This window comes from Spinacia oleracea, chromosome 5, assembly GCF_020520425.1.
Source record: "Spinacia oleracea cultivar Varoflay chromosome 5, BTI_SOV_V1, whole genome shotgun sequence".
Lineage (NCBI taxonomy): Eukaryota > Viridiplantae > Streptophyta > Magnoliopsida > Caryophyllales > Amaranthaceae > Spinacia > Spinacia oleracea.
This window is the reverse complement of record NC_079491.1, coordinates 110,747,852-110,769,668: the sequence shown is the minus strand read 5'-3', so window position 1 is coordinate 110,769,668 and position 21,817 is coordinate 110,747,852. Positions and strand designations below refer to the sequence as shown.

General features: G+C 37.5%; 1 protein-coding gene and 2 long non-coding RNA genes across 5 annotated transcripts; 1 reads left to right on the top strand and 2 right to left on the bottom strand.

Moving 5' to 3' along the window:
- Nucleotides 1–4,990: 4,990 nt before the first annotated feature.
- On the top strand, nucleotides 4,991–5,725 carry LOC110785181 (uncharacterized). The gene has a single exon (XM_021989625.1). The coding sequence runs from the start codon at nucleotides 4,991–4,993 to the stop codon at nucleotides 5,723–5,725; it is 735 nt and encodes a 244-aa protein (XP_021845317.1).
- A 524-nt stretch (nucleotides 5,726–6,249) lies between these two features.
- Nucleotides 6,250–12,043, bottom strand: LOC130461120 (uncharacterized). The gene is made up of 2 exons (XR_008921465.1): nucleotides 11,503–12,043; nucleotides 6,250–10,228 (listed from the first exon to the last, which is right to left on the bottom strand). It is a non-coding gene; the product is annotated as an uncharacterized lncRNA (long non-coding RNA).
- Nucleotides 12,044–12,753: 710 nt separating this feature from the next.
- Nucleotides 12,754–16,319, bottom strand: LOC130461057 (uncharacterized). 3 transcript variants are annotated; one of them, XR_008921375.1, is made up of 6 exons: nucleotides 15,982–16,319; nucleotides 15,415–15,516; nucleotides 15,292–15,333; nucleotides 14,456–14,611; nucleotides 14,206–14,381; nucleotides 12,754–13,757 (listed from the first exon to the last, which is right to left on the bottom strand). It is a non-coding gene; the product is annotated as an uncharacterized lncRNA (long non-coding RNA). The 3 variants fall into 3 exon arrangements; XR_008921373.1 differs by having other exon boundaries at nucleotides 15,436–15,516; XR_008921374.1 differs by having other exon boundaries at nucleotides 12,754–13,749; nucleotides 15,436–15,516.
- Between the last annotated feature and the right edge of the window lie 5,498 nt (nucleotides 16,320–21,817).

The following is a 21,817-nucleotide window of genomic DNA, read 5'->3' as shown; positions in this document are numbered from 1 at the left end:
TGGTCTAAGCAACAATGCCAAAGATTAGTGGAACTCAAATCAAGGGTTTGATTTGAACCTAGTAAAGTTTTTATTGTTAAAGAGTTGTTTGTTTTAATCAAGCATATTGACTCAACCCGTAAATGACCATTTCATTCAAATAAACAAACAAACATTGTTTTTGTTCTTCTGAATGTGAGTCTTTCTGTGTTTGAAACAGAAATTGAGGTATGCTGATTATGGAACAAAATAGCCATTAAGTTCCAGCCTTTGAAAGGACTTAAAACAAACTAGATGACCCTACAACTAATGTAGCATTGCCATGCTTCATTTCCCACTTGTAGGCCATTAGTAAGTAAGAACCTCAAGCGGTATATGATATCAAGGAAGTTTGATTGTTATGTCACTTCTCTTTAAACATTAACTTATAGGTAGAAACGAAATCGTAAAATTTCTTTCATTTTTTCCTTGTTTTCCTATTTCTTGTACCCTTTCTTATAGTCTTAAGAATTGATTTCTCTAGATTTGACTTTTATACTTTGTTTAGACATGTCCAATGTCACCAACAAGGTTCATTACCATTTTAATTTATGTTCAATATTTTGTTTCAACTAGATGATCTTATCAGAAGCTTCTAAAGTTCTCTAAGCATCGATCTATTCGAATGTCTAGGGACTAGACTCATTCGAGAATTAAATGAAAAATGATTTTAGGTTGTTAACCATTGGTAAAGCTGAGCGTTTAAACTCAATGCTTTATGATCTCAAAACTACATTGTATTTTGAATTCACAAGCACCGATCGGTTCGCCATTCGACTTTGATACTCGAAAACAACCATAAAAGTCGCTAAAAGAAACGTACATTTTAAATTGCTCATTTTCTCTTATTTCCATGAATCGTTCTTGAATTCATTACCAATCGAGGAAATTTACTGTTACCTTTCTAAAAGGATTTACTGCAGTGCAAGATATTTAATTATAAACAATAATTAAAACATATATTGAAGCATGCAAAGTCTAAACATTTATCATGAATAATAACTTGAAATTAAAGCAATAATGCAAAAACTACAACAGTTTCTTTCTCCCAAGCTCTCTCGGTGCTCGATAGCCTTATCGTGCTCCGTTGCCATGGCATGAAAATCTGGGGGCAAAGGGCAAGGTAGCAAGCATAATTCTCATGGAAATGTGACGACGAAGCCTCATGGACCTTCATCGGATTCGCAGGCTCTCAGAACGCGTTCGATTGATGAACTATTAGGCGTGGAGGCACTGGATTTTGGAATGGAGAATGACATTCTCACTCCGAAATCAAGTGTGCAACATCTTCAACTGAGATCAGAGGTGCGACACTCATTCAATGAGTGGATGCAGCAGATTCACCATTCTTTTGAGTTTTGCGTCAAAACAGAGCAAACATGGATGTAGGATCAATTTCTGTCCCTATTTTGCAGCAATTGGATGAGATATCTGTGCATAATAATGATGAAGTTGGTAGCATATCTGATAAATCAGTTTCGAATAAATCAATTGAAAATCTAAACCCTATTCAGATTGATTTGGATGACATTCAGGAAGAAATAGAATTCTGGAATTCTGCTGTTTTGTGTTATGTTGTTGGTGCTAATCAACGTGCTCATGTTATGGAGGGTTTTGTTAGACGAATATGGAAGAATTACAAGCTTGATAAGGTAGTTATGGTGAAAAAAGGGATGTTCCTAGTTCGATTTCACACTATGGACATGAGGGATAAAGTGTTAACAGGGCACTTTTTCTTTGATGGTAAGCCATTAATCATGAAGCCAAGGAGTGTAGATATGGACATGGAGAAGGAGGAGATTAGGTCTGTTCCTATCTGGATTCAACTAAAACTTAATATCAAATATTGGGGAGAAAAGGCACTCTTCAAGATTGTGAATCAAATAGGGAAACCTGTGAAGAGAGATTCTGCTACTACTAAAGGGATAAATTTCACTTTGCTAGGGTGTTAGTGGACATGCCCATTACTCAAAGTTTGCCTGATCAAGTTTCTTTCATGGATGAACATGGTGAATTGATTAAGGTAGACATAAAGTATGAATGAAAACCTAGTAAGTGTGGGGTGTGTAAGATGGTGGGACACCAAGATGCTGAATGTAGGCAGGGTACTAGAAAAGTTTGGGTGCAGAAACACTAAGTGCAACCAATGGTGCAGGCTCCTGAAGTGGACCAAGAGGGTTTTCAGAAAGCTCTTAGGCCTATCAGGGTGAGAAATTCAATTGCAGCACCAACACAGTTGAATAATACTTTTCATTTGTTAAATGAAGAGGGAACTGGTGAATTTGAACCTACAATAGTGGAGGTGGACATTGAAGGTGGGGCAGATGATCTAGGAGGAGGGAACTCCTCCCACTCTTATGGATAGAATTGTAACTTGGAATGTCAGAGGTCTTAATCTAGCTCATAAGCAAGGTGTTGTGAAGCATTTCATTCATAAACACCATGTGGGGCTAGTAGGGCTTCTGGAGCATAAGGTGAAGGTTCCTAATCTTGGGAATCTTTAACAAAAAGTGTTTTTGAATTGGTGTTTCACTAGCAATAGCAGTTATCATGATGGGGGTAGGATTGTCCTTGCTTGGAATCCTAGCAGTTTTGTTGTAACTATTCTGCAAGTTACAAGTCAGCTTATTCACTGTCTAGTTAAGCCAGTGGGTGGTTCTTATAGTTTTTATTGTACCTTCATCTATGCCTTTAATGAAAGTCATAAGAGATTGGATCTGTGGAGTGATCTCAAAGCTTCATACACTCAGGATGCTTGGATTATGTGTGGTGACTTTAATTGTGTAATGACCACTGAAGAGAAGATAGGGGCTCCTGTTAGGAATGCTGGGATTGTGGATATATGTCAATGTATGCATTTATGTGGAATGGAAGATATTAAGAGTGTGGGAAATTATTACACTTGGAACAATAAACAACAAGGTGCTGCCAGAGTATTTTCAAAGCTTGACAGAGTTATGGCAAATTCTACTTGGCAAACTCAATTTCCCACAGCTGAGGTTTGTTTTATGAATGAGGGCACCTTTGATCATTCCCCTGGTTTACTTACTGTTTATCCTAGGACTGGAGGGGGAAAGAAGCCATTTAAATACTTCACTATGTGGAAAAGTTCTCCTGATTTTCTATCTATCATTCAGCAACAATGGAATAAGCAATTTCATGGCACAAAGATGTATGTGGTTGTTAACAAATTGAAGCAAGTTAAGGGTGCTTTGAAAGATCTGAATAGGTTGGGTTTCTCTGATATTCAGGCTGCAGATATTAAGGCATTTAATGATATGAATGCAGCTCAACAGGCTATGCATTTGAATCCTTCAGATGTAACTTTGGCTGATTTGGAATTGCAGGCTATCAATGAATATAGACTAAAACATCAGGCTTATTTGGATTTTTTGAGACAAAAAGCAAAGTTGGACTTGCTCAAAGCAGGTGATGAAAATACTACTCTTTTTCACCAGAGCATCAGACAGAGAAGAACTTTGAATCAGATTTATAGTATTCATCATATGCATGGCATTTGGAAAGAAGATTCTGCTGAGGTGTCTATGGCATTCTTGGAGTATTATACTTCCTTATTGGGTACTACTCAGTCCAATAGGAAAGCAGTTCTCAGTCAAGTAGTCCAGCTAGGTCCTCTCATAAATTATCAACATAGAGCAATTCTGAATGGTCCATACACTGCAGATGAAGTAAGGAAGGCTTTGTTTTCTATTCCTGGGGTTAAAGCTCCAGGTCCAGATGATTTTGGTACCTTTTTCTTTAAAGATTCCTGGAGTATTGATGGTGATGAAGTGGTGGCTGCTGTTTTAGATGTTCTGCAGCAAAGGAAGCTTTTGAAAGAACTTAATCACACAGTGATCACTCTTATTCCTAAGATTAAATGTCCTAATAATGTGAGTGATTTTCGACCCATTTCTTGTTGTAACACACTGTATAAGTGTGTTACTAAGGTGCTGTGTAATAGGCTTAGACAAATCTTACCTAATTTGATCATGGAGAATCAGGGTGGTTTTGTTCATGGAAGGCACATTGTTCATAATATTATGGTGGTGCAGGATTTAGTGAAGCATTATGGTAGAAAATATGTCAAACCTAGCTGCTTAATGAAGATTGACTTACAAAAAGCTTATGATACTGTGGATTGGAATTTCTTACAGGAGATGTTAGAACAATTGGGTTTCCCTGAAAACTTTGTGCATATTGTGATGAAGTGTGTCACCACTCCTATGTTCTCCTTGATGATTAATGGCACTATGCATGGGTTCTTTAAATCTCAGAGAGGGCTAAGACAAGGTGATCCCATGTCTCCTTTGCTCTTTGTCATTTGCATGGAATATTTGTCCAGAGTTCTGCACAGCATGAGCTTGTTGCCTTTGTTCCAGTACCATCCAAGGTGTAAATCTGTAAAACTCACTCATCTCTGCTTTGCAGATGATCTGATCTTGTGTTGCAAAGGTGATTTTGCTTCTATCTATCTGTTGCTACAGGCATTCAAGCTTTTCTCTGATACTTCTGGTCTGCAACCTAACAAACAGAAATCTTCCATCTATTGCTATGGGATGTCTGATTCTGATGTTAATAGGGTAGAATTGGTTTCTGGTTTTACCAGAAGTTACTTGCCTTTCAAGTACTTGGGGGTACCAATATGTTCTAAGAAAATCACCACATCCCAATGTGATATGTTGGTGGACAAGATGATTGCAAGAATTAAAGTTTGGAGTTCCAGGAATCTTTCCTACTCAGACAAAATGCAACTGATCAATTCAGTCTTATTGAGCTTGCATATGTATTGGGCCCAGGTGTATGTGCTCCCTAAGCAAGTTCTATATGAGATTAATAAGATCTGCAGGTCTTTTCTTTGGAGTGGCAAAGCTTACAGCACAAAACCAAGTAATATGTGTGGGCACAGTCTTGCTGTCACAAGAAAGAGGGTGGTTTAGGCTTCAGAGATGTTAAATGGAACATTGCACTGATGGGAAAATATGTGTGGGCTGTTGCTTCTAAACAGGATAATGTGTGGATTAAGTGGGTTAATGCTGTGTATGTTAAAGATGGGGTTTGGTGGGAATACCAGCCTAATGCTTCAGCCAACTGGTATTGGAGGAAAATTTGTGAAACTAAAGAGTTTTTAAAGCAATATTACTCTCAGAATGAGTTTAGTACTATTGCTCAGTACTCAGTTAAAGTGGTATATGAGAAATTAATTGAGGCTAGACCTTTGGTCACCTGGGACAGGTTAGTTTGGAATAGGCTAAATGTTCCAAGACATAGATTTATTTGCTGGATGGCTGTTCAAGCTAGACTTCAAACCACAGCAAAGCTTGCTAGAATTGGAGTTAGTGTGTCCCGCCTGTGTTTATTACGTGGGCAACAGAATGAGGATCATAAGCATTTGTTTTTCTCTTGCTCCTACAGTCAGCAATGCCTTAATGGTATTAGAAGTTGGTTGAGTATCCCTGGTGTTTCTTCTGATCTTCAGCAGATCACAAGGGGGATTGATCATAGCAGACATTCTCATTTCAAGAAGCAAGTCTGGTATGCAGGACTTGCAGCAACAGTCTATGTGGTTTGGCAGTGCAGAAATGGTAGCTTTTGGGGTAAGTGTGTTCCTACAGTGCAGTATTCTGTAAAAAGTATTAAACATGTTGTGAAAGATAGAATCAAAGTTGTTATGCCTAAGAAGGCTAGTAGGAGGGATTGTACTTGATTTTTGGCTCTTTGAGCTTGTATAGGTGTTTCTGCTTGCTTGCTTCATGGTGATAAGGTCCAACCTAGTTGGTTCGTGCCTCTTAAAGTTAAGCTTAGGTTGTAATTGGTTTTGTGCTTAATATTATCCTTACTTGCTTAGCAAAAAAAAAACAATAATGCAATTTTAAACAAGTTATTGGCATTTTATTCGAATTTATTGTTCCGGCAGGTGTGAATAAAACGATTTCAAGACCCTAAAACCATTGAAAAAATTAAGAACAATATGTATTTTGACTCAATTCTAAAACATTTTAGGTAAGCAAAAGTCTTTTGCTAATAGTCTAGAAACTACTCTTGGTTGATGTAAACCTATCGATTTTGCCACGACATAAAAAGACTCCTTACTTATATCGTTGAGTTTCACCAAAACTAACATGTACTCACAATTATTTGTGTACCTTACCCCTTTAGTATCGATAAGTAACACCTCGCTATGGCAGAAACCTATTACTTAGATCGATGAAAAAAGGATATCCAAGTAAGTGTTATTTAAGCATGGCACCTTTTAACTCAATTTTTAAGTTTGAAACTTAAGGCTCTTACTATGTTGGTTAGATTTTAAGTGAACTAAAATCCTTAATCATGCAACATAGTCAAGCCACAATCTCATGCATATTTAAGACATATTTAAAAGCAATAAATAACTTCACGCATGCATAAGATAAATGTGATCTAGTATGGCCCGACTTCATCTTGAATTTACAACTTCAAAGTCCGTCTTGAAAATCTCCGTGCCATTTTCTTCAAATAGGATAAGCTATAATTAAACTAATTACAACTATTTGATGGTACGCAGACCATATTTTAGTTGAAAAATAAATTTGATGCTTTAGACCAATTACATTCAAATTAATGGTACGCAGACCATATTTTCTATCCTATTTGGGTCATACTAGTCACTTCATAACCTGCAAAACAGTACATATACAATATATACCATTCACCCATTCACTATCATTAATGGCCCACATAGCTGGTTAGTAAAACACATTATGCATCACATAAATATTTGCAGCAATTAATCAAGGTCACCAATAATCTACCAATTATTCAGTCCTTATTAATTCTAATCAAGTTGTTTAACCTTAAAGAATTTGTAGACCTAATCAAGATTTTATGACTAAAATTGCTCCCACTTAAACTAATAAATTCATATGCTTTATTAATTTTAAACATAAAAATGTATTTCTAGTCTAACCGGAAACATACAAATTTAATTAAAATTTAAATCTCATATAAATTTATAATTGAATCCACTTATTTAATTTATTTTCAGTCGAATTTAAATTAATTCAAGGTTTTAATTTTAGTAACATAATTAGAATAAATTAAAATTTATAATAATTATAATATTCAAAATTAAAATCCAAGAAAACAATTTAAATTATTAATTTTAAAATTAATTAAAACGTTTCCAAACTGAAAATTCAATAATAAATTTAAGAACGACTCAATCGTAACACGACGAGGCACTTGGGCTTGCGCCCAAGCCCCATCGAGTGCACGAGGCTTAGCGCCCCTCGACTGTTCGTATAGCAATACGCAAGCAGGCCACACGCAACGCAGCAGTGCAAGCCACGCTGCGCGCGCCCGCTCGCTCGTTGCGCCTGCTTGCTTGCTGGGCGTGGCAGCGCGCGCTGTGGCGCAGCACGCTTGCTGCCCACACGCGTCTGCCCGATGGCTTGCGCCTTGGCCCTTCGCCATTGCCCACTCGCCCATATGCACACAGCACTCGACACAGGGCAGCGTGCTGCCTTGTGCTCGTGCGCCATGACTCTTGCTCGTTGCATCGTACCGCATGGGCGACGTGCTCCCTTGCTCGTCGTCGCATGTCCGCACTATACAACACCCCTTAAGGGTAACACGTAGCGTCCATTGCTTTGTGCGTGCATGTTTTATTAGCGAATTGCATAAAAATTAAAACTTTTATTTCCAAAATTAATGACAAATTAATAAATCATATTAATTTCATAATTTTAGGGCGAAAAATCGAAAATTTATTAATCAATTAATTTCCGATTAACATGGATTCAAATCTAGGTCATAAAAATTTAAAATTTAACATAAATTAACAATTTTTATGGTGGATTTTATTCATTGGTACCTAATTAAATTACTAATTAATTATAAAAAACAAATCAATTCTAAATTATTCGAATTTCAACAAATTAATCATAAGTACAAATTAGGTTGTATAATTAACAAGTCTAGGCATTCATAATTGTTAAACATATACTGTAGGTCAATCGAAAACTCAAGATTTATCAACAAGAATTGCAAGTATTCAATTTAACATCTTAAATTTACAAACTTTTGCGTTCGAAAAACTAAAACCTCCGAAAAGTCATAGTTAGGCTCCGAATTTGGGAAATCTGGGTTTCGGCGGGAAAAAAAAATTTGTCAAATTTTTAGAATGCTTTTTACATGCGGAATTGACACAAAAATCACCCAATTTGGATGAGGAACGAAGAAACTGCCAAAAAACTGCGTACATATAATTAAATAAACGCAATTTGCAATTAATTACGGAAATTAATCACCCCTTTAATTCTTTGCAAATTTGTGAAATTTAACCATGTTCATGCAATTTAAATTATGAAAATAATAAGAGGCTCGTGATACCACTGTTAGGTTATGATACATATGAATAAACATAAATCATGCGGAAAAACCATAAAGTCAGGAAACATATTATTTACACATAATCATTTATCATAATTCAGATGCATACACTTTGTAGCGTGCCCTCCCTAGCTGCGCCCGAACCGAACAAGAACAAGTCTTTAGGACTCCAAGTGTCGTCCATCCGTAGATAGTCCACAACACGTCCGGATCCGTCTTAAGCTTGACCAACTAGAATCGCCCTTAAGGTTACTTAGGATTTTCGGCTATTTTGGGTTGTAAGTGTTTGGCTGATTTTTGCTTAAAAATCTTACCTTGAATACTTCAATAATCGTTTGTTAAATATGTGACCCTAGGCTTATATTTATAGAGTTTATGGAAAAGAATTATAATCCTAGTAGGATATGAATTTATTAATTAAAATCCTATTTGAACTCTAAATAATAAATTTAATCTATTAGGATTAGGATTTAATCATTGCACGAATTCCGATAGGATTAGGATTCGTAACGAACACGAGTGTCGCACGACCACGAGGGACGCACGCACCCGCGCAGGCCTTGCGGCCCACACGAGTGAGCGCTGCCTCGCAGCCCACGAGCATACGCTCCAGCGCGCGCGCCTACGGCCTTGCTGGGCATGGCCTTGCTCTGGGCTTGGCGAGGCTGTGGCCGTCGTGTTGGGCGCTTGGCTTGCTGGGCGCGGGCCTGGCTTCGTGCTGGGCCTTCGTCTGGCAAGCCTCGTCCGATGCTAATTCGTACGATGCGCTTCCGATTAAATTCCCGGTTCCGAAATTCATTTCCGATACGACAAATATTTAATATTTCCGATTCCGGAATTAATTTCCGTTTCGAACAAATATTTAATATTTCCGTTTCCGGAACTATTTTCCGATTCCGATAATATTTCCGATTCTGACAATATTTCCGTTTCCGGCAATACCAATTCCGGCAATATTTCCATTTCCAATAATATTTTCCGATACGTACCATGTTTCCGTTTCCGGCAACATCTACGACTTGGATAATATTCATATTTCCGATACGATCCATATTTCCGTTTCCGGCAATATCATCGTTTCCGAAATATTCATTTCTTGCTTATGACGATCTCGACTCCCACTGAAACCAAGATTCGTCGATTCCGAATATCCATAGATGGAGTATTTAATGCCATTAAATACTTGATTCGTTTACGTACTATTTGTGTGACCCTACGGGTTCAGTCAAGAGTAAGCTGTGGATTAATATCATTAATTCCACTTGAACTGAAGCGGCCTCTAGCTAGGCATTCAGCTCAGTTGATCTCACTGAATTATTAACTTGTTAATTAATACTGAACCGCATTTATTAGACTTAATATTATATGCATATTTGGACCAAGGGCATTATTTCCTTCAGCTCCAACATTTGATAGTGCATTATCATGGTTCTACTTTGTAGCTTGATCCTGATCACATTCTAATTTATTGTGTGCAATAATTTGATGATAATAGGAGTTGAGCCTTTCTTAATAATCTTGAAACCCAACAACTACCGTCAAAATAATATTAAAATACAGAGTACTCACATTCAAGTAACCCATCACCATGTAGATATACACAGAGTGGTGTCATTAATGGAAAATATAGTTTCCAAGGAAATGAGTACGAGAGAGATCGATAAAAGGGAAGAAGGAAACAAGTTGGAGTTAGAAGGGAGAAGAAAAAGAAAGTATACGAATTAAAAGAAATAATACCTGATGTTCTGAAACGATTTTAGAAGAAACCCTTCCATCTCGTTCGCCATTTGGATCATTGGATTCAGCTCTTGGGGTTACTTCAAAGTCAGGAATGACAAGACTAATATTGATCCAGATTAGCCAATATACAAATAAAGATGAGAATCTGAATTTACCATAAGTCAGGAAAAAGAAAGTACTAAGCATAATTTACTCTATATATATACTTGTATAAAAAACAACTGAGCGTATGTAAAACGTTCTACACAACAGTGAGATAACCAAAGAATAGATGGAAAAAAAGAGCAAGAATGTACATATGCTAGCCTTAATTCTCCCCTATCTGACAAATATATGATACACCTTCAGAGTTACCTTTCTGTACAAATCCCAGCAAGGTTTCTAAACCGCATACCTCATGGGTTTGAGGTATAGGTTTAAATTCATACTATTGCAAACCAAACACAAGGTTTATGTTTTACTCATTCTAAAACCATACCTCATACATAAATTGCACGAACCAAACACCCCCTAATCGTCCAACATAGCTAATAGCAACTGATAACAAACTGGATTGTCCAACATAGCTAATACACCCTATATCTAGAATAGTCTTCTATCATTACCCAAATTTGCAATAATATAAAAAGTAACCCAAAATAGTACACTGAATATTAGCCAGTTTGTATATGTTATCTGACTTGTCACCAAAAAATGTGTATGACATCAAAAATATTGTAAGAATCTGACTGTATGCGACAACAAGGTTCCTGCCATACTAAATCATAATCTATTCAGCTATTTGGAGATAGTGAGATGTTTAGCAATTGGACTAGTAGTGGATACGTCATACCCCTTTAACCCTTTTTCAATCAAAGTTAAAGCCATACACTTAAAAGTATATTAGCAAGAAGCATTATTTAATTTACAGTTTGAAACTTTGGTGAATTAATGGACCACCATTTTCTACTGTTTGGACATTCCATCAAAACATCTACCATCTGTAAAATATGAGACCAGAAGATTTTATTTATTGACATCACATAGTGAATTACGGAGTATCAGATATTGTATCACCAAATCATCAAGAAATATTTATGAACACAATATTTCATGCTAAAAGGAGAAGCATAAAAACAAAATACATTTGTAATGAGTCAAAACACTATAACTTTCCCTATTGCCCTTCACAGCCAAATTCTATGACCCGTAAAGGAAATCTGTTTATTCAAAAAATTTACCTACCAATCCTATGAGTTATACCAAATTCAGTGTGATTTACCTATTAATCAAGATCATTTAGTCAAACTCTTAAGTAATACCAATTTCACATCTAAACATTGACTACATATAGAAATGAATTTTCAAACAATTTGGGGAAAGTTGAAAGATTACCTCTTTGGTCAAACAAACAGCAGTACCAACTGATTTGATTGGGAATTTATCAACCAAAACACCTTTCTTTGAACCCTAGAAGGCTAGATCGACGCCTTCCACGAAAAGAGATGAAATTGAATGGAAATCGGTAAAAAAAACAATTTCAACAAATGATTTTAATGGAAGTGTATCAACTGAAACACCTTCCGCTAAAGCTTGAAGAACCCTAGAACCAAGATGTAAAGAGAGGAAATTCAATTTCTTTGTTGATTGAATTAGCTTTGAATTTGAGCGATTTAGCTGCTGAAGATGTTTGAGTTGTGAATGTTTTGAGAGGAAGCTAGAAGTTTCTATAGTTAGGGTTTAGAACCAAGACAGAAAAAGAAAAAGAGGGCTTTCAAAATTAATTCTGAAACTTTTGATGTCAAAATACTCGGCGCGAACTGGAAAAAAAAATTGCGCCTTGTCATATTTTCGATGGGCGTTACATTAGGAATATGTTGTTACAATAGGGCATACGCCGCATACCTACTATGACAGGTTTTAATCTATTGTAACACCTTCCATACACTTGTTACAATAGCTTATGTTTTAGATAAAAAACTATACACCCGTTACAATATACCCCTTTTTTGTAACGATTAAATATAGTGTTACAATTTGGTCGTTACAATAAACCTTTAAATGTAGTACTTACTATAGCTATTATTACTACAGAATTAGATGAACATTAGAACTTGGCTCAGTTTATACAGATTGTTTTCCCATCCATTATTCGATTCTATAGTTAAGCTAGGTATATTATAACATTACATGTTGCTCAATACTGCAACAGATCACCTCAGCCATCAAACGAACTTCACCACTGTCCCAAAATTCGTATGTGTATTAACTTTTAAAACCAAATTTCTCAAATTAGACAGCAACTAGAGAAGGGCAACACGCAAGTAAGACAGATAAAAATATTATAGTTTGATTGTTTATCAATACACTATATATCAATCCCAAATCCACAAAGATCTCAAGTAACATGTAATCCGGAAGTCCTAAAGAAAAATTAAAGAGAAAAACATACTCTTAACTACAATAAAAAAAGAAGATGAAATAAATAATAGTGTTACTATGCCGAATTAATTAATCTAAGAGTGACTTCATGTGAGACGGGCAGCTATTTAGCGATTGAGTCATTAACTATTATATTAGACAATTTGAGAATGATGGGGAATTCAAGTATCATTTATAGAATTATATCACACTCTGATTGTTTTATTATCCTAAATATACATAGAATTACCCAACTAAAAGCATGTGAAATCAGAGTAATTCATATATCAAAGAAAAATTTCTACAACACTTGCACAGAACATTAGCCTCCTAATATATTGTCGACAAAAATAACGACATTAACTTAAATATCACCCAAAAAGTTAAAGAAAGATTCATGCACCTGCTATACAATGGAGACCTTAAATTCCGGGGAGGAACCACAACCAACATGTTCCAATCCATAATAATTATATTGTTAGGTTCTGTCCTCAAGACGAGAGTCTGACCTATTGAGTACCCTCTCAAATGTCCTACCCCTGTGCATACATAAGTAATCTCCAAATCATCAAATCTGCAAAGCCTTTAGTTAAAAACTACAAAACGGCGCGGGAACAACGTTTATATATAACTTGAAAAATTCACTTGATTCAACATCTTCAGTTGGGATCAAATGAAATGATGCTATTTTACACATTATTGAAAGTGGATGAACTGATAAAGAGATGTTTTTCATATAAGAAGCCAAGTCTGCATTTATGAGCTATCATGAAACCTGTTTTACAAGTATTTTCCTGGTGAAACTAAAGAGATGTTTCGCATATAAGAAGCCAAGTCTGCATTTCTAAGCTATCCTGAAACCTGTTTTACAAGTTTTTTCCTGGTGAAAACTTCCAGTTACAATTGACAGTTTTACAAACCACTGTTTCCAAGCCACATCTTTCTGTTGTTCAAGCCACGAAAGAAATGCTTGAATACAGGAGCTGATACCTCACAGGTACATACCGGAAATTTGCTACCTGAATTATCTGCTAAGCACTACCTTTTAAAAGGTTGGAAGGAAATGGCAACTATTCCCTCTCCTGTATCTTCCAGCAACAAAATCTCTACATATTTGTGCTGAAACTCCAGACATTTCTACTCCTATCAATTGATGTAGGCTCCTGTCTAAAGTTAGGAGTTGGGCTCTAGCTCCGGCTCCTCCTTCTGCTTTGACTAGTCCTAGACAGCTTTGCAATATTAGGGGAAAAGGACAAATTGTTAAAAACTAAAAGGAGCTAGCATAATAAGTTGATAATAGAAGGGAGTCCGTGTAAAGTGTAAACCACATGACTAAAGCGCAACTTCCAACCAATATATTGACCACTTTAAGATGAAAAATCTGCTATAGAGTATGATTCGTATAAAATATAAACAAAGTAAAGAAGAAACACACACAAAAATCCCCTCTTAGATCTCAGAATGGAATTGAGATCTCGAGGAAAAATTTAATGTCCAAGAACACCCTAAGAGAAAACAAATCAATGATGAAGGAAACTCAAGACAAGAGGAAGCATATAAAGGGAGATCATATTATGGATAACTGCTATGTTGTCCCCTAATCAATATAATTCTTATTACAAAGTACAAAGGAAGCATGAAAAATTCCATGACTGATTGGCACTTTACAAGTCATACCTGTGAGAGCGGCTCCAACCATTCCTAGGGGACCGACTTGAATTCCGTGGTCTCCATAAATCTAGTCCAGGAGATATTCGTTTGCAATTTCCTTCTCTACCCCATGTCAGTATGCTCTATTTGCTGCGACTATCATGTCTTCGTGAACCTCTACCAAGTGAAAGAGGCTCTCTGGGCTGTCAATTAAAATTAGCATCTACACAAAGTCAAATTTTATAGCAATAAATAACCCTCAGGCAAGACCACTCACCTACTTAATGAAAGGAGCAAATCGAATGTATCTGAAAAATGTAAACAACCCAAAGGGCCTGGAGATCTTCCCGTCTGCTGTGACTTTGGTCGCTACAAAACACATCGTCTTAGGCTCTAGTCGAAGCCTTAACCTAACTTGTCTAGGCCTTCATACCTGTCAATCAATTAGACCCTGTGAACATGGATTTCATATTTCTAAAATTGCAGATGGTGAAATTCATTTCAACAGGGTGTTTTATTCAAACTATGACTAACTTTGACTTCTCCAAACAACGTCAGAAATCCAGGATGCACAGGATACATATTAGGTGGTTCATGAACAAGTCATCTTCCAAGAGAAAAACAAAATGTAATCACGTAATAATTGGGTATCAAGAGAAATTAAACAAGATATGGATATCAATTACTTCAAAATTTTATAAAATAAAGAGTAGTCCCACTCCAAATTAAATGGTTCTCGGGTAGATATATGTACATTTCAGACATCCGAAATCTCATGTAAATAGCACGAAAGATTCTGAAATTAATATAACTAATTAAAAATGCCTGCTTCCTTGCAGATAGGACACAAATCTAATGAAATATTTTTAAAACTCTCATGCAACAACATTTTAAGCCAAAACCAAGAAAAACATATGGAAAGCATATCAGAAATGACCGACTGGACCAACAAAGCCAAGGCCACTAATCAGATCCAACCGCAAAGGATTCCACTAAACCTGTAACCCACAGCATCCGGAGAAATCAAGTCAAATTCAAAGAGATTCATTATCTAGCTAAGACGGTATCATGAAACAGACCGTCCATCCAGTTGAAAGCTTCAGTAAAATTTACCTTACGATTTTTGTCTCTGTCAACCAAGATTGCTCGGAAACCCTGTAGTAGAAGCAAGAACTTACTAGCCACACACATGGCACATATATGACAGGAAAAATAACTAATTTAAACTTTTGGAACCTCGAAGAAATCTTTGCTTACATCTCCTTGCCAAACATGGCAAACCATCCTAAACTCGTAGATTAGGCATTGACCAACCCCTTGCAGTCTGCCTTCTCTCTTCTGAAAATATTACAAGACATAAATTTGCAATGTATCAGAGTAGTATTAAATTCAGCAAGTTCTATAGACCCCTACTTCAGCAAGTATAACTTCAGCAAGTCCAACCAGATAATAACCCTAATGAAATAGCTCCGTGCTTGGCACAACCAGGAACACAAGCGAAGCCTATGCTTAATCCGTATAACTAAAAAAAACAAAGTCTCATATTCACAGTATACACTCAATTCTCTATGGAATAAGTTCATAACAAAGAAAAGTAATTGCAGGATTTTTAATTAGCATATGTTTCCCTTTAGAATTCAAGGTTCAAAATCTGTGGAATTTTTGTGTCCCTAGTTCCCATAAAAGCATCCCCTTAACCCTATACTTGTTCCATCGATACCTCTCCCCTAAAATTCAATTGCAGAAACTAATTGTACAATTAACTTGATCTAAATGGAACATTAATAAATAAATAAAACTTACCGGTGAAATTGGCGGCGAAGAATCTGTTCACGGTGTTGTGATTGAGTTCAAATCTTCAATTGTGCAATTACAAATCAAATCGTGAAATCCAAAGAAGCTTGTAAATCATGATGAAATTAGCGGTGAAAGTGAGAATTATGTGCTTCTCCAGATTTCCCATTTAACTTGAAAGGAATGGGGGAGAATTGAGTTGAGGAGATCATTTTACTGAGAATAATATGGGATTTTGCCAAAGAATAGCTAGAGTGAGGGCGAGTCGGTTGGGGGTTGAGGGAGGTTGAGGATGATATCGTGGGTGAGTGAAAACTGAAAAGAGGGATTGAATATTTTATTCTTTGAAATTTTTAATCCAGCGGGGAGTGAAAACGGGTTTACTTTTGGTATATTGCGACTCCTTTGGTTGTCAGTATTTGTTTGTGCGCTTAAAACCGTCAATATGCGTATTCCCGTTTTTTTTGGATGCGAATATATCGTGACTCTTCTTAAAAGCGTCATAGAAAAAAACGTCATTATGTACAGCATTTTCTTGTAGTGCTATAACGGTTCGCAAGATTGGGATTGTCCTCCCACAAATTGGGATGAGATGCCAAAAGTTGTACAAGGCCACTCGGAGAGCTAGAAACTGTAAAATGCATGGCCGTGCCCAGATGAATCATAGGCTACATACGATTATCTATTTATTTGATAAGTTGAACTCTAACCCCGAGAAATACTTCTGAACGTAATAAGGATGACCATCTTACCTTATGTTCATGAGCAGGTATCAAGTGACAAAGGTTATGTTCATGAGCAGGCATCAATCGACAAAGGAATTAGGAAATGCACACTTGTTACTAAGGACAAGTAGGAGACTGAAGGAAATATGCTCTTGTTCCAAGTTTGCATTTAATGCTTTTAATTAAAGTCTAACAAATGAGGTTCATTATAAATTAAACAAGTTAATTATTAAGTGAGATTAATTAAGTGATCCGAATGCCTAACCAGAGGCCGCTTTAGTTCACGTGGAACTAATAATATTAATGCCACAACTTACTCTTGACTGAACCGGTATGGTCACACAAATAGTGCGTGAACGGATCAAGTATTTAGGTGAATATAACATTCACTAAATACTCTAATAATGTATTATCGAAAATGGTGGATGTTGGTTTCAGTCGGAGTAAACAAACCGTCAAATGGCAAAGACGAGAATATTTGTCTGAAACAAAGATATTGCCGGAAACATGGTTAGAATCAGAAATAGTATCAGAAGTGGAAATATTACCATAATCATAAATATTACCGGAAATATAATTATTGTTCGGAAATGAAAATATTATCGGAAAGGGAAATATAGCCGAAATCGGAAATATTTTCAGAAACAGAAACATTGTTCGAATCGAAATATTGCCGAAAATGGAAATATTGCGGAATCGGAAATATTACTGAAAATGGAAATATTTTCTGAATCGGAAATATTGCTGGAATCGAAAATTGAATCGGAAACACAAAGGTCGGCCAAGCGCCAGCGCGTGGGCCATCACAACCCGGTCCATCGCCAGCACTAAGGCAACACCCATGGTGCAACGCGCAAGTGCCCATGCGCCATGGCCACAATGCCAGCGCACAGCATAGCGCCCGCCCACAGGCAAGAAGGCTAGCCCGCGTGCTTTGGGGCCAACCAGCGCCCATGGGCCTTGCGCCTATTGGGCTGTGCACATTGGCGAGTTATGGTTTCTTAGGCGCCAAGTAACTTGCTATGCAAGTTTCTTGGACCTATGGAACCAGTTTATGTTAGGTTTAGGATTAGATTCCTAATATATCTAAACTTACCGATTTCCTAAGTCATCCCTAATTCTAGTATATAATCCTAATATAGTTAGGTTTAATGATATTCTAGAATATTCCATACACTGTAAATATGACCCTAGGGTAAAATATTTAAATACACAATTCATTATACTTTGCCTATCACATAAAGTGAGATCCATAATTCATAATACCTTAGAAAATATCCTAGTTGGTTGAACCTAAGGCGGATGTGAACGTGCTGTGGACTTTATACGGAGACGACGTTTGACGTTCTTACTTGTTCTTGTTTGGTTCGAGAGCAGCTAGGGAAGACAGGCATCACAAATATGTAATCTGAATTATGCTAATTTATTATGTGCATTTAACATGGATTCTGACATTTATGATTTTTCTGCATGACATTGGATTGTTCATAACCTAACAGAAATGTGGATGCTTCATGGGATAGAACCTCTTGGGTGGTTGGTCTAGATGTGGTGGCAAGAGATTACAAAGGAACATGGGTTCTAGGTGTAGGGGAATACAGTTAAACATACATAACATGTGCGGAACAATCCCCAAAGCCAGGAAACATGTAAGCATAATTTAAGCAAACATACATTCGAAGCGTGTTTTCCCGAGTATTATGTCAACGAACACGAACAAAGAACACCACTTGTTGTTCCTCTACTTGGTTCACCGACACGTTCAGATCCGTCTTGATTATTGTAGCTTAGACAATGCTCAAGGTTTTTGCTTTTCGGGATGAACAGTTTTCACAGAGAGAAAACCGAAGAACGTAATATTGGAATTAGGTTTAGGGTTTTTGGAAAAACTGAATAATGTGTGGTGTGTATGAAAAATATAATTAACCTAATTATATTAATGATGTAACCGGCCAAAGACCAAATCGCCTTGACCGGCCACATCAACACACACGACCTCACAGACCCGCGCCCAGCCACACGTTGTAGGCCGAAGCCCACAGCGCGCGCAGCCGAGCAGCTGGGGCGTGGGCCTAGCTCGCTCACTGTTGCGATGTTGTTGCTGTTACGCGCTTGTGCCACGCCACGGGCTGGCCTGCTCGCCTTGCTCGCTAGCTCGTTGGCTCGTTGGGCCGTGCGCGCTTGGCTCGACGGGTCGGCAGCTCCGATGCTCCTCGTATTCGCGATTAATACCTTACGGCTATTATTTATCGTATTGTATACGAAGAATCACAGTCGTACGATACGATTATTCGTTTCGCCCAGCTTACGAATATTCACGATACGATATACGATTCCGGTGCAAGGTCGTATCGTATAATACGTTTTCCAAAACTAATTCTCGAAAAGCTATCAAATGAATTTCCGATTCATTTAATCCGGTGATCTGTTACATGCCATTGGTGTGACCTTGTAGGTTCATTCAAGAGTAAGTTGTGAGCTTAATATCCATTAGAACTCACTGATCGGAAGCATTGCTCCAGCTAGCTGTTACGATCGCTTGATCTCACTGAATTAATTGTTCGCAATTAATCTGAACCTTGGTATTAGACTTAATGCACCTTGGGTGAAGGACATATTTCCTTCAGTCTCCCACTTGTCATTAAGACAAGTGTGCATTCACATTCCTTTGTCGCTTAGTGTTACTTGCTGAACATAAGGTAAGATCCAAGCCATCCTTATTAGGTCCAGAAGTGTTTCTCGGATTATAGAGCTCAACTGTTAAATTTTTACAGAAGGTTAAGCCTTAACCATTCTGAGCACTGCCATGCATTTTCATAGTATCTAACTCTCCGAGAAGCCTTGTTACACAACAACACCATATCCTATCAAAGATAGGAGGACAATCCATTCTTGCAATCTATGAACACTCACTTTGATTCATAGTACGCCCAATAACTGCTTTTATAGCCTCCTTTTACGGTGCGACGTTTAGCTAGCATCAAAGCGAACTAATTCTCAAACGAGCAGACATAATCGCTCATGTTCTAAGGAATGGTTCTAATCACCATTAATGAGAACTACTTATGACATGACTTTAATCTCTTAAAGTTTTCTCATGGTCAATCCGATACAAGATCCAATAAGTAGCTATGCAAAAGATTCTGACATCCCGTCAATCTAGTTCAAGAAACAGAACTAAAATCTACTTGCAATCTAATCTTCATCAGTCATTGGTCGTCCACCTTTCAATGACCTGGATTAGGGATCCTTTGTGACTTCAATATTCAAGTTCACTTATGGGTGTTTCTTTGTCGAAGAATCCATCTTGACATGCCATTTGAATGATTTGAATCACATGGACTTATCATTTAATACTAAACCAAACTTAAATGAATATGAAATAATAAATCTCATAAATATGAAATGGTTAAACCAATTGTTTTAAACACAGATCTAACAGATGTTCTAAAACAAAACTTTATAAAATCAAAGCCATTCTCCAACATGCTTGATTCTCATGGTTGCTACATGTGCGTTGTACTTCACTTGTGGCAACGGTTTAGTTAATGGATCCGCAACGTTGTTGTCAGTTCCAACCTTGTAAATCTCGATTTCTTTCCTTTCAATGATCTCTCGAAGTATATGAAATCGCCGCAGTATGTGTTTGGACTTCTGGTGGCTCCTAGGCTCCTTTTCCTGGGCAATTGGAGGGGACAACCCCAAGTTCTTCGATGAACTTCCGAATCCAAACAGCTTCCTTTTCTGCTTCTGAGGCAACAATGTACTCGGCTTCAGTTGTAGAATCTGCAATAGTGCTTTGCTTAGCACTTTTCCAGCTTACTGCTCCGCCATTAAGGCAGAACACAAACCCGGACTGTGATCTGTAATCATCTCTGTCGGTTTTGAAAGCTTGCGTCCATATAGCCCTTAACAATCAACTCATCTGTACCACCATAAACCAGCAACTGATCCTTAGTCCTTTTCAGGTACTTTAGGATATTCTTGGCAGTAGTCCAATGTGCCTCACCTGGTTCTGACTTGTACCTGCTCGTTGCACTGAGTGCGAACGAAACATCCGGCCTTGTACAAATCATAGCATACATGTGTATTAAATAACGCCCTTAGCTTGGTCCAAGTATGCATTTAATGTTAAGTCTAATAAATGCGGTTCAGTATTAATTAACGAGTTAATAATTCAGTGAGATCAAGTGAGCTGAATGCCTAGCTAGAGGCCGCTTCAGTTCAAGTGGAATTAATGATATTAATCCACAGCTTACTCTTGACTGAACCCGTAGGGTCACACAAATAGTACGTAAACGGATCAAGTATTTAATGACATTAAATACTCCATCTATGGATATTCGGAAACGGCGGATCTTGGTTTCAGTGGGAGCTTAGATCGTCAAAGGCAAGTAAATGAATACTCCGGAAATGATGATATTGCCGGAAACGGAAATATGGATCGTATCGGAAATATAAATATTATCCAAGTCGTAGATGTTGCCGGAAACGGAAACATGTACGTATCGGAAACTATTATCTGAATTGGAAATATTACCGGAATCGGAAATATTGCCGGAAACGGAAATATTGTCAAAATCGGAAATATTATCGGAATCGGAAAATATATTAAATATTTGTTCGAAACGGAAATTAATTCCGGAATCGAAAATGTTAAATATTGTTCGTATCGGAAATGAATTCCGGATTTGGGAATTTAATCGGAAGCGCATCGTACGAATTAGCATCGGACGAGACTTGCTAGACGAAGGCCCAGCACGAAGCCAGGCCCACGCCCAGCAAGCCATACGAACCAACACACGCTGCCAAAGCCTCGCCAGGCCCAGCGCAAGGCCAGGCCCAGCAAGGCATGGCGCGCGCGCGAGCTATGTGGGCTACGAGCAAATGGGCTGCGAGCTGTGCAGCTCGCGTGGGCCGCAACGCTTGCGCGGGCAGTGCGGTGCTCGTGCTCGTGTGCGGTTGTGTGCGATACGAATCCTAAAGCTATTGGAATTCGTTCTATGATTAAATCCTAATCCTAGTAGATAGAATTTATTTAATAGAGTCCTAAAGGGATTCTAATTAAACTAATTGGTATTCTAATAGGATTCTAAATCCTTTTCCACACTCTATAAATA